This window comes from Cryptomeria japonica, chromosome 2, assembly GCF_030272615.1.
Source record: "Cryptomeria japonica chromosome 2, Sugi_1.0, whole genome shotgun sequence".
NCBI lineage: Eukaryota > Viridiplantae > Streptophyta > Pinopsida > Cupressales > Cupressaceae > Cryptomeria > Cryptomeria japonica.
Genome location: NC_081406.1, coordinates 80,099,515 through 80,113,587, shown reverse-complemented (window position 1 = coordinate 80,113,587; position 14,073 = coordinate 80,099,515). Strand labels below are relative to the sequence as shown.

Sequence of the window (14,073 nt, the reverse complement as noted above, 5' to 3'; positions counted from 1 at the left end):
TCCATGTGAAGCTTCATGTTTTCAAGTGTATACTCTGTGTCTGATTCATATCTGATGTGTTTGCTCCATGAGTGTCTATGATTACTATAGACATTTATTTAGGAACGTTGTATTTGAGGTCATAGATCTGTGTCATGCTTCTAATCATAAGCTCTTAACACTATGGTTGAACCAAATCTTCTCATTTGTCAAGATGAGGTCGGTCGTGACATCTATTTCGGTTGGAGGAAGAATCATTAGATTACTGAGTGTTTATAGAGATGCTTAGCTGAGAGGGAGGGTTATGAGTTGCAATGGAGGGGTGATTGAGTGACTCGTACGTAGGTCATTCTAGAATGACCCAAAGTGGCATCTAGGACCTTGAGGAGCCACTTAACCCAGTTACAATCTCTTCCTGACCTCAAGACTCGTTAGCATGGGAGAAGAGGATTTGAGGGGTAAGCTAGCATTACCTACCAAGTGGAGCAAGAGGGTTGAATGAGGCAACCTCTCTTGGGCAACCCTCTTGCGCTTGGTGTAGGAATGGCTCTAAGCAAGCCCTTCCTATCTCCTTCCCCAACATTAATATGTTGTAGCATTAACAGTAGTTTGACTATGAATTTCACCTAACCCTAATGATGAGATACATATATATGTATATACATAGATGTTCTTGGATTTTGTGCAGGATCTACAAATAAGAGTTCATTTTATTAAGCAAGATATTGTTTGGTGAGTTCAAACCCTAACCCTAATTTATGTAATTTATGCTTTTAGGTAAAATTATCCCAATTCGGGAAGAGGACATTACAATGTAGTGGCAACATAAATAGATCGATAGCCTGCAATTTTATGACTTTCATATAAAATATGCGGGTTAAAGAGAATATGGTGGCAAATACATTAAGGGCAGTTCTGCTTAACATGATCATATTGCCAGGACCATTTCTTCAAAAGAGTGTAACATTTGAAACCATAATATGCATTAAAAGCTTAGGATTTTTTCTAACATTCCCTCCCAAGAAAAAATTTGAAGTAAAGAAGTCGATACTTAAAAAATATCCTTAATACCTTATATCTCAGAAAATATCAGATCTCAAACAGCAGAGCAAAATTTTCACAGAAAACTGCAATATTTTCCAAAAACATCATTAACTAATATCATTACAATATGAAAGATGCCGACTACTGAATTTAGCAATCTAATTTAATTTTCTGATTTTGATTTCTTTGGCCAGCGGTAGGAGAATTTGGTTTCATATGTTTGTTTTTGTGGTTTAATGCTTTTTTTTGTGTTTTTGCAATAACAATGATAAAACATAAACTAATGACTGAAAATAAATTTCAGATTGACTGATTTTATAACAGCAATTAACAAATGCCAATAAATAGTGGAATTCAACAATGATATGTCAAAATTGGCCTACCAGGAATCCAACGCCTTGCCTGTAGGGCTGCTTTATTGACTAAATTGAATCCAGATGCTGCTACTGGAGCTTCCAACAAGTCCTAACTACTCCAATGAGTTTTATTCCCCTAACTAATAATTATCAAAAACAAATCTTGCATGAATAGATGAAACTGCTGCTATTCCCTTTAGGCTCTCGGGAGACTTCACTAAAAATGACCAATTTTCCCCACTGATTTGCTCATATCTTACTCCAAGGACATCATAAACCTGAAAGAATGATTTTATTCTTTATTCCTAATGCTGACAATAAAATTTGCACAAAAAAGCCAGATGTAAACCCTCCAAATTATTTTCTGTAAACTCCCAGGCAAGCTAGAAGTGTACGGCTAGGCCGGGGAAGGCATGGCTGGCCACAAATTGCATTATTTCGCCAAAATCTGCCCTCTAACTGCTCAGATCTGATTCTCATATTCAATTGCTGTTTTTTAAGTGTCAAAATTCTTCTGATTAATCCCCTTGTTGGATAGATATAAGCATTCCCAGCATTCCAAATTGACAAAATATGAAAGGGTTTTTGTCCTTTCTCTCAGAAATGGAGGTCTATGTCCCCAATTCCAATCCACACACCTGCAAAATACGTTAGTTTTCTTCTCAAAAATCTTCAATCACATAATGCAAAAATGAGCTTCCAAATGTTCTTTCAACATTCCTCAAACCCTAATTCGAATTTGGGGTTAGGGTTGGACTTTTGGCATCATTAAACATGTTAAAATGTTTATTTTTATTAAAAAAATACTTCCCCTAAGTGGTTTGACCCATTGAGGGTCTAATCCTTCATTATAAGTGGCCATATATTTAAGTTATAACTTCTAGGAAAATGTGCCAAGGGGCCACTTTATTAATATAAAGTGATTGTATTATTTCACTTTATTATTATTTATTTAATCCAACTAAGGATATATTTTTATTTCCTAATTTATTCATAAAATGAAATCCACGACTCAGATTTGAATTCCGTCTGAAGCACTATGATCACTGATGTTGTTTGAGTCATGTAGGCCAACTGACAATTCCTCCTAAAAAGTAGGGACTCGCCCTAAAAAATAAGAACCTCTCTCCAAACACCTATAACTGCTCAAAAGGATCCTGCTATGCTCCCTGGCTCCCCGAGTGGTCATCCAGTCAACTACCAGTTCTCCCTAAAAAAATAGGAGACCTCCCTAAAAAGTAGGAACTGTCGTCTGAAGGTCCAAAACAGCTCACAGAGCCCCTGCAGAGCTCCATGACCCTCAGAATGAGTCCCCTAACCATATCATTGACCTATGGGAACTCGAATGGTAGGTCAACCCCTGCTCATCTCATGTCGCCTAGAAAAGGGAACATTACACAATAGCCAAGGTATTTGATAAATAGTAGTTGAATAAAATTAGATGTGAGCAGAATGTCATTGCTTCAATATCAAGAACTATATTGTATTATTTTAAGAGATTGCTTCATACTCTTTGCAAACTTTGCATCTTGTGTTCCGGTGATATTAAGGGCAACTCTGATTTATTCGTTGCATTGTTAGAATTCATGATTGGAAGTGGGAAGATATCTCTGTTTGAAGGGCATATGGACATAGTTCCTTTGATTCCATTAAAGCTTTTAAATGCAAATTATGATGTACTCAGTGTAAGTAAGAATGTTAATATGGAAATGTCCTCAGCACATTAGAAACCAGATCTTTATTGTTAGCAATGGTGTAATATCCCTACATAAATATTAATATTTCATACCTTATTAATTTATTTCTTATATAAACAGTTTCTATTTTCTATTTAATCAATGTCTAATATTTAATAAATTAATTTAATGTCTAAATATTTAATAAATTAATTTAATGACTAAATATTAATTTGTGATCAATAATACCCTAAACCCCAAAGCATGATCGATTAAATACTCAGCCATAATGTATCGGCTGTCAAACTTGAAAAGGCGCGACCCCTTACTACGGATGAGTGAAGAGAACAAAACGGTGCAAGGGAAAAGTCATAAGCCAAGAACCATGTCCAACAAGACCCTTGAAGGAGTTTATATGGGGAGTGTTCCAACATGGAGAGGCATCAAATAATAAGGAAAGAAAGTAGAGATCGGTGGATATAAGCAAATCACTGTATCTTGCTGCCATCGGTATGTTTTATTCATAAATTGTTATAGTATTGATGCTTCTTTCTGAGAACTATTTTGCAGTTATATATTTATAATAATGTTTGAAAAATAAATGAAAGAATCTATATATATATAATGTCTTGATCAGAAAAATAACAATATAAGATTATAAATCAGAAAGAACTCTTAAGGTAATAAACATTAAGAAGATTATATATATACAATTTCATTCTTGTTACTACTGTCAGTATTTAAGAAGATGGGATTGAGTTGTTTCCAAAGAGGGGCAGTCTAAATCCAATCAATAGGATGATTCCCAAGATAGGGTGAGGATCAGCGTCCCATTAACTTTGAGGGCATCAGTCTAAATCCAATCAATAAAATTGATTCCCAAGATAGGGTGAGGATCAAAGTCCCGTAAACTTTGAGGGCATGGTCCCAAGATAGGGTAAGGGCTTGGATCTGTAAACTTTGAGGGAGCCTAATGTATTTTGGTCTCTAAGCGCTTTGGTAACATAGACAACCTCTTCTTCCTTCGAACTGAAGTAGTAACAAAGGTTGACACTTGCATTAAGAATTATGGATGATAAAATTAATTATCTAGTATGATAGAAATAATTATCTAGTACAGTAGATGAACAATCTACTTATTAATAATTCATAAATTAATTGAACTATGGAATATCAGAGATTTGATTCATGCTAAGATAGATTTGTCTCCTAATCAATTTAGTCTAAGTCATAAGTATATTGAAATAGATTAATTATGGTTAAAACAGGCCTAAACTTAGTAGGGGACATTACAAAGGGTTTATGATATGGAGATGGTGGCATGTTTGGTCTTCTTGAGAAACATAGTCCCTTGATATTTCTCCTATATACTGATTTACAATATTGAACCATATCATGAGGACTGGGTAAACATTGACAGATCCCTTTTTACCTATGTACCCCGGGGACATGTCCCCTGCATTTTCAGACCCCATCCCTACTGCAAACATTTCAGGGATGAGGGGACAGGTTGGAAACATCCCCCAGCCATCCTTGATTCACTGAAAATTTTGGAAATGTCATCAGGACGTCCAAAAAGACACCCTGAAACATCAGGGGATGGCTACACATCTCCCAACCAGCCAAGGGACGGCTAGCTGTCCCCTATGGGACAATTAAGAAAAGTAATTTTCCTTTAAACCACAAAAAAGATGTGTGTGGTCTAGTTTCTGGCATTTTCAGTTGTTCAAATAGACGAAATTGGATGCATAGAAGCCAGTTGCCATCCCCGTCCCAGAAACTTTGTGTAACATATCTTTGTACTAGCTTTACATCAGATTGGGAGGATGAAGACCCTTGTATTATATTTTAAGAAATTCAGTTTATATCGCACATGATCACATCCAGCTAGTATAAGACAATTTAATCTATTTATCTTGTTCATATTAAAAATCTTGATGATCTAGCATCACTTCATTATGTATAACCCATTGCAAAAACATCAGGATCTGCAGCCCCATGGTTGATCGTCAGCTAGCCTCATTGGCTCTGCCCACTTGGTGTTACTTTGTAATTTGTGTTACATTTTAGTTTGATATTTTTAGTTTGTGGTGTGTAATTGATTTTGAGGGTTCAAACTTTGAAGCCAAACTATGTAGTAATGCACAATGCAGCATGCACTTCTGAAATCAACAATCTCAAATTAATGAGGACAATTCATATTTCAATATTATTGGTGTACGCTCTAATTCACTTTCTCGTTCTTGTTGTTTTATTAATTTTCTTCATTTTTTGAGCTCCCAATATTTTCCCAGCTTTTTCCCAATAATATCACAAAATATTGATTTTCCTCATAATATCTCAAGAAATTGAAAATATCTTTATCTTTCAGTTTGCCAAGAAATGATGCTTTCGATGAGTTTCACTTAATAGGAGAGACAGAAGAGTGAGATGAAGTGTTTTTTTGTGAAGATACTTCATGGGGTAGAATATAGCAAAGTATCTATGTGTAGAACTGTTATAACAACAACAGTTTTTGCAGTTTTGTGATCTAGAATCCATGAAGAGCATGAGACAAATATTGATGTAACCATGGGTAATGTCTCTTTGCTATTTTTATAGATCAAAAAAAGGGTAGATTTTATTGAAAGAGAAAGGTTGTGATAATGATGTTTGATTAGCACTTCATAATTTGACTCAAAGCAAGCTTGCAACACGTAGTTCTAAAAGGAGGTTAATAAGCGAGAATAAGGTAATCAATTTAATAAAATCGATTGAAGATAACTAAATGTGCATTAAAAATTCATAGTTCCAAGGAGTTTCTTGAAAGGGGGATGCAGGGACAGGTTTCAAGGATAGGGGACCAAGGGCCTAAGTTTGGGGACGGCAATGAGGCAGCAGTGGGGGGTAATGCTAAAATACATGTTTAACTTGAAAAAATAGTTATAAAAAAATGTATAAGAATAACAAATGAAGCTTTGGAAAACTAATGAAACTTAGAAACTACTGAACTTTGAAGTGAACATTAACAATTTAAAATTGAACAATGGAAATGTCAAGTTTGAGATTTATATTATGTTCAAGATTTCATAATGATAATTACAACGACAAATGTTTAAAACAACAAAATGGAGTGAAGTGCAGCCTCTAATCATCCCCAAACTCTTCATCACTAATCCTAACTAGCCCTGTTTGAGTAGCATCCTCACACTATCAACTTCTTGTTGATTTGTTTTAGTGAGTTTTTTTTTGATTGGTGATTTGTTTTAAAGAGTTAAAACAAGGATAGGGTGTCTTATTGAGTTTGTGGGGTTTGGGTGGGGCCCATGGGCAATTAGATTTCACCCTTGGGCAAGATGATAAAATAATGATTTGTTTTTTTTTTTAAATCTTTTGGTCGTCTACCTACAAGAGCCGCCTAGGCATCCTTGAGACAATTGGGAGACTCCTAGGAATCCCTTGGACGCCCCAGCAATGTCTAGGAGAGGACGGCATTGGTGGCAAGGTAGCAATGGGATGTCTCCACAAATTCCCACATCTTGGAGACATCCTCATCCCAGAAATGCAGGGTTTTTGGGAGGGACACATCCCCATGGAACAAGGATAAAAATAGACAACAAGTTTTTTTTACAATTTACATGATAATATAAAGCAGTAATAGGGAGTAGATATCATAAAAAGCGGTACCTCAGCAAAGTGCATTAACTTATTCCACTGAAAACCTCTCCAAGAACTCTCTGTAGAATATCACACAAAAGTTGCAACAAATCACTCATTTATCCAATAGCTCTTCCAACTACCTTTTGACCTCACTGGTCTCAGACTCTCAGGTAATGATTGTCAATACAAGCCAATGTTTGGTAGAAGTTTCCATTAGGAGTTGAATCTTAAAGCCTTGCCTCTTAGTTCACCCAATTGACAAACTTCAAACAGATAAATTATGGCAGCATATGAGATTGGTAATTTGAAACTCAAAATGTAACATCTTATCAAAGGCTATAACTCTACATCAATGGAATTAATGACCAAATTAAGCACAAAGTTCATTGTTGGAACCTTGTATAGTTAGATAAGCTATGCAACAAATATTTGCATATTGAACAACAAAATTCTACTACTAGAAGTTCCACACAAAGTTAAAACATAGGATGGCCAATGGATAACAGATTGTAACTAATCCTATCAACAAAAATGAGGGCAAGAGAAAAAAGGTGGCATTGTGATAGAAAATGGTTTAAAGGTCATAAGTGTGTTAATAATGAGAAAAGAGTAATGATTATTGAGAATGAGATTGAAGAAGAGATATAAGTAGCTATAAAAGAACGAATGTGGAACATGAACGTGAAAATTCAAAGGAGAAAAAAAGTGCTACTATCTCCCTACATGCATTGAATGGCACAAGCACATCACAAACACTTAAAGTGTTTAGTTATATCAAAAAGAGAAAAATGACAATGTTCATTGATACAAGTAATACACAAAATTTTATATGATAGAAGATTGGCCGATGAGCTCAATTGTTTTGTGCATCTAGTCTCCAATTTTCAGGTCATGATAGCTAATGGTAAAAAAACTCTCGTGGTTACAAATACCACCATATAAAAATCTCAATGGGAGATTATCAACTAGATTAAAAAATGCTTCGTATCCCAATTGGAGGAGCAAATGCAGTTTTGGGAGTGCAATGGCTTAAACACTTGCGAATAGTGCCTATTGATTTTCAACACTTATTCATAACTTTTACTGCAAATGGACAAAAGTATAAACTCATTGGGACACAATCACCACCAAGCCAAATTATTATCCCCCATAGAATGATGAAAATAGTTAAGAGAGGTTCTAATGGCATCATGGCACAACTACATTTTGTAGAAGCGCATGGCTTAGAAACTCAAGATCCACCAAAGCTTCATGTGATCTTTTGACGCCATCAAGATTTTCAAGAGCCCGAGGATCTATCTCCAATCAAAGACCATGATCATAGTGTTGAATTAATACCATGCCTAACATTTGACCTTATCGCTATCCATATGAACAGAAGTCAAAAATAGAAAAACTTGTCAAGGAAATGTTGGATTTAGGCATTGTTCATCCCAGCAATACTAGTATAGACCATGATTTTCAAGAGCCCAAGGATCTATCTCCAATCAAAGACCATGATCATGGTGTTGAATTAATACCATGCCTAACATTTGACCTTATCGCTATCCATATGAACAGAAGTCAAAAATAGAAAAACTTGTCAAGGAAATGTTGGATTTAGGCATTGTCCAGCCCAGCAATACTAGTATAGAAGAGGATCAGATTCAATACCTGCAAGAAATGATGAAATGCTGGCTCAAAATAGGATGAAACAACAAGCAAATCAACATTACAGTGAGAAGTATTTTGAGGATGGAGAATGATTATTCCTTCAGTTGCAACCTTAAAAACAGTTGCCAATTAAGCAACACAAGTACATCAAATTTGCACCTAACTTTTATGGGCCGTAGACGGTCCTCCACCGGATAGGAAGTTTAGCTTATAAACTGAAACTTCTCCCCTTCCAAAACTCGCCCTATCTTTCCATGTCTCTTCGTTTGAAGAAAGTAATAGGTTTCAATATTCCATTATAGTCAAAATTGCCCAAGTTTAGATAAAGAAGAGAAGCTTGTTTTAGAATTTGAGGTAGTCATTGAGAAACAAAAGAAACAACTGTGAAATATGGCTAGAATTCCTAATCAAGAGGAAGAATGTACCAACTATAGATACAACATGGGAAGACGGGCAATTCATAACAAAGCTTCCAGAGTTGCTAGGTGTTGAGGGTAGTGCTTTTATGAAGGGGATGAGAATATTATGATCCTAATATCCTATATTTGTAAGTAGAAGAATCTGCCCACTAAAGATGCAACACAAGAAGATGAACAATTCATAACTGAGCTTCCAAAGTTGCTAGGCGTTGAGGCTGACACTTTTCTTAGGGGGATGGGAATATTATGATCCTAATATCCTCTATTTCTATACTCCATCATCTCAATTTGAATATGTATGTGCAATTGTTGTGTTGTATACTTCGTTTATAATAACTCTACAACGTATACATATTCAATTACATAAATAGGAGAACATAAAAAAAAAAAGTGGAAACCCTAATGTTGCCTTTCACACATTTATCTGAATTTCCAAATTTGCACACAATCAACAACTGATAATTCACTCATATTTAAGTAGTCAATCACAAGAACACATCATCAAATGAGATGAGCTTAATTGGTACATCAGCGAGGTTTCATAGTGGAGCAGACAGTCTAAATTTAAAAGATGTTAAAGTGTTGGAATTAAGTAAAATACTGGAAGTGTACCACAACACATGAGATCGAATGTAAGTACTGGGTGACTGAGTTGAACGAGCGTGAAATTCTATCCTCTCAGACAACGCTTTTTTATGCCGCCCTTGTGAATCAAGAACTCTACCATAAATTGTTCGACATAAAAAACAAATATTTACCAAAAATGGGCAAAAGATGTATGGGCAATAATCCTAAACCAATCAAGGCTAAAACTACATTTTCCATACAGTTCTAAAATAGTTAGTCTTTTGCTAAAACTACATTTTCCATACAGCTCTAAAATAGTTAGTCTTTAAAACTTCCCTGTGTTTAGGTTTCAAACGAGACAAAAAGGCAAACAGACTGCATTTGTCACATTGTCTTTAAATCATGCTAGCCTCTGGTATGTTAAGGATCCTACACCCACCTGATTCAATCCTTGGGTTTCGGCTGATTTGTTGCAAAAGCCAATCAAGCCCAAATTCAAAACCCAATTTGGATTCCATGACAATTGTTATGACATATAGTTAGAAAGGAAACAACTGGTTTGTAGTGCAGTTATACGAACAAGATTCTCAAGGCAACCTCTATATAACCAAGCGTGTGCCAATTTTAACGCAAGAAGCAAATTCAAAACCCGACTTAACACCCCAAAACCCTACAAATGTGTCAACAAAAGCAGCCAAATAATGGTTATAAGTTGTAGTACACATCAATATAGAAAGGAAGGAATTATTTTAAAAATATCGTAGCATTCATACCTTCTTTTAGAGGAACCAGGCATTCATATGATATCTCAAATTGAAACGGATTGAGAAAAGCAGCAGGATTGTCCAGCACTGTTACGTTGGTTATGCTCACCGCACTCATTTTATATTATTTCAAACACCCAAAATTTCAAACCAACAATCTGAACACCTAAAAAGGCTACACGCACGGAAAACCTCCCCTGCCGATACTCAAGTGAGACAACTCTCCCTCATTAACTACATGACACAGAGGAGGTACAGTGAGGAAGATTTAGTTTATACTGTTTTTTGGTAGAGGAGAGATCAAATAGTTGAAAATCTTTACACTCGACAGACCTCCTCTTCGCTCTGATTACTCCGGCGTATCGGCTTCCACTTAGCAGAATTTATTTTGATTATTTTCCATCATAAATTCCACGGGAAACGGGATAGAAAACAGGAAGCGACTCGCGAAGCGTTTGAAATTTCTTACTTGGAAAGGAAAATTTTAACAGGAAAATGAAATGGAGAGGTTTTATGACATTTATTACTACCAAATTTGCGTCTGTGGGGCCCAACACAAAGTACCATATAAATTTATAGAGGATAAATGTGCAGGGCAGACTTTGTCCTTGTAAACTCTTTGTTTCACACTTTTTTTTAAGATGTAATGATTTAACATTTAATGTGTCTTATTTATATGTAAGTTGGCTTAAAAGCTAAATATATTAATTCAATTTATCTTTCTTTTCTTTTTTTTAATGATTAATTTTATATATTGGATCATATTGTGGATATATAGTTTTTTGGATAAGTTTCATATGTATATTTTGTTAATGTAAATAGATTTGTTATCAAATTAGTTAGCTAATCACTTTTTTACGATTGATTTATTCACATTTAGTTTAAGTTTATTTAAGCTTTTTCATATTTTTGTCTCACCTCATAACATTGAGACATGTGCTTTCATCATTTGAAACGTATATTGCATGCATACTTACCATTTGTTCACATGCTTGTCAAGTTATCTCACAAGTGTTGCACCCTTCAAGGGTAGTGAATTGTTTGGTCCTACCTGTTCACCTCCTCATTTGTACCTATATATGCAAGGTTGATCATCGTATTTACACACTTTCATTTGCGTATGATATATATTCTATCAGGCTTATTTTTCTCAAAAATAGAATCTTAATAAAAATAGTAAGTCCCCAATATCTAAAAATAGTAAGTTGGGGCCATAGGACATCTTGGAAGAGATGATATTAATTTAATCATTTGCTTGTTCTATGCAAATCACATTTTTCAAACAAACAAATATTAAATTAATTTGTTTATTGTCGTGGTGTTGGTTTTTAGAAGTTTCGTTGGCATTCTTGGACAATTTTGGCAACTAGTGGCTTTGTAATGGAATCTTATGAAAATTGTCAAAAATGATCATATTTCCTTTTCATACACGTTTCGTCCATGTCAAGTAGTGGGTTTTGGGCACCCAATTTGATTTTGAATTTAAATTCCATATATTGAGAAATTTAGGCATTTCCAATTCATTTAGAACTAAGCTATTAAATTTGAGCTTTGACTTGCAATTCTTCAATAGCTAATAAACCAATGGAGGCAAAGACATGTTGAATGAGATGTCCACGGTTTATAAGGTGATCTAAGGATGGGAGTCAAAGGATTACCAAGTGATATAAGGGCAAGAGTCAAGGATTACCATAGTATAATCTCATTCAGAGATTATCATTCTGATGATTAGTTAAGGATTTCTTCATATTGCAATTTGTTTGTAGTAAGTTCTTTTGGGTTTGAATATATTATTTATTGTAGAACTCCATGGCAACCTTCAAGTTGTGGGTTTGCTAAATTCATATGTATTTTGTTGTTATTTATCATTTTAAACACATTTGTGAAGTTTGAAGAAGTTTCCTTGTGTTTAAACTCTATTAGCAATGTAATTTGGCCACAAATTGGCTCTATGTTTTGGCATGCAAATGTATTATATGTATTCTTGTTGTTGCAACAATTTATGACAATAAGTAGATCATATGTTTATTTGGTAAAAATCAGCATTTTCCTTCATAAATCAATTTTAGGAAGATTTGCTAATGATTTTGCAAGTTCAGTGTTCGAATCTTGAAACTAGTTAAGTAATTTTTAAGTATTTAGCAAAGTTAATTTCAAAGAGTTTCCTAAAGATTTTAGATTTGATTACTATATTTGTCAATGGAAATTATAGTGTTATTAGAGCCTTGAATCTACCTACCTAAGGGTGTACTCAATCCTGTGAATACCAATAAGAGAGAAAAGAAAATTTGTCAACCTGCAAGGTTCTAAATTGTTGATCATGGAAGGTTTTCTAAAATATTTGTTCAAGAATTGGAAAAATGATGTTTTAGTTTCCAAATTTTCAAATTGGTTTGATGAAAATTTGATTAAAAGTTGTAAGAAGAAGCTCACATTTTATGAATATGTGCAAATAATAGGGAAATATATTCCTTAAGAAGGAGAGGTTTTCAAAATTTCTAAGAAGTAGCTTTCAGTAAACAGATTTGAAGTACCTTTCAATGATTTTTTCATTGAAAGGATAAAAGAAGAATAGCAATTAAAGCGAGTTAGAAAATCATTGACATACTATTTCGACAATCCATTATACTAAGAATGTTGTTTCTAGCTTTGATTGTGTGAGAGTTTTGCATCAATGTTCCAAATCACACTTTGTGATCCATCATCGGGATGAGAGAATGCATAAGGAGAAAAAGAAATGGAAAGTTGTAGACAAATACATCCTAATAAGGAGGGGTGGGGAGGTGGGAAGGGAGGGAAGGGAGTACATGGAACCCAAAGAGTTGACCAAACAAGAGAGAGAGAAACCAAAGTCAATAAGTTAAAAGAAAAAAAATTAAATAAAGACTTAAGGGAGAACAAACACAAGATAGTAACAATAATTAAAAGTAGTTATGAAAAAACTAAAAGAGAATAACTATTTTTAAATATTGTTACTATCTTGTGTTTGTTCTCTCTTTAGTCCTTAAGTCTTTATTTAATTTCCTCTTCTTTTAACTGATTGACTTTGGTTTTTCTCTCTCTTGTTTGGTCAACTCTTTGGGTTCTATATACTCCCATCCGTCCCTCCCCCCCTCCCCATCCCTCCTTTTTTGATGGGTTTCACCTAGTTTGCTAACACTTCACCTAGTTGGTGTTGCTCAATTCCACCAACTCTTTAGGCCTAATTGCACTCTGGACCTCCAAGTCCTTCTTAATCTCTTCTAGGGCTTGCTTCTTAACCATTCCAAGGTGTTTGCTTCGAGTGTTTTAGCTAGGAACCCTACCAATTCACAATGCTTCCCATGTGCTCATCATGGTTGTCTTGGCTTCAACTTGTCAAATTGACCTCCTACTGTTATGAGTTGATGCAGAGGTGTGGAGGTGGCTACTAACATGTTTTTAATGCCTTTTGGGTCCTTTAAAGGTTTTCTTTATTTTCTCTCCTTACCGATTTCACCATTTTGCATAGAAAAAGGGCTACAAGGAAAGAGCCCCAATTAGGCCTCCAATATCCGGTTTTCTAGGGCTTGGAGGAAAATGGTCCAAACGACCCCATAACAAGTTTGGATTTTCTTCAATGACTCATCTAACCTCAAGTTATTTTTGTGGTTTTGGTTTTTTGCTCCACTGTACAATGTCCTAACCCCAAACTAAGGGTTTTGAAGGGTTTCTAGGCCTTCTAGCCGGCAGTGACTGGTCAAGTTGGTGTTTGGGCAACAAATGAATTTGTCAAGGCTTCCCCTTGCATTGGAAAATATGTACTAACTTCAAGGACCCCTCCAAAAGCTTAGATGGTGGTTTGGCATTCACCCCTGCACTTTGCACATCAATTTCACCCTGTCTCCTCTAATTGGGTTGCTCCAAGACTCGCCTAGAACAAGGTGACAGTCATATCAAATGTCATCTCCAGCACTTGTCCCTACATATGTACACTGTAAAAGTGGTTTCCCTCCAT

The 14,073-nt window shown here is 35.1% G+C and overlaps 1 protein-coding gene across 1 annotated transcript in view; it reads right to left on the bottom strand.

Moving 5' to 3' along the window:
* The window catches only part of LOC131078858 (probable histone chaperone ASF1A), a 28,675-nt gene extending 18,038 nt beyond the window's left edge, over window positions 1-10,637 (bottom strand). Inside the window, exon 1 of the mRNA XM_058016672.1 lies at window positions 10,107-10,637. Coding sequence (XP_057872655.1) covers window positions 10,107-10,215 — 109 coding nt within the window. The 5' untranslated portion in view covers window positions 10,216-10,637. The remainder of the gene's footprint in view (window positions 1-10,106) is intronic.
* Window positions 10,638-14,073: the final 3,436 nt, after the last annotated feature.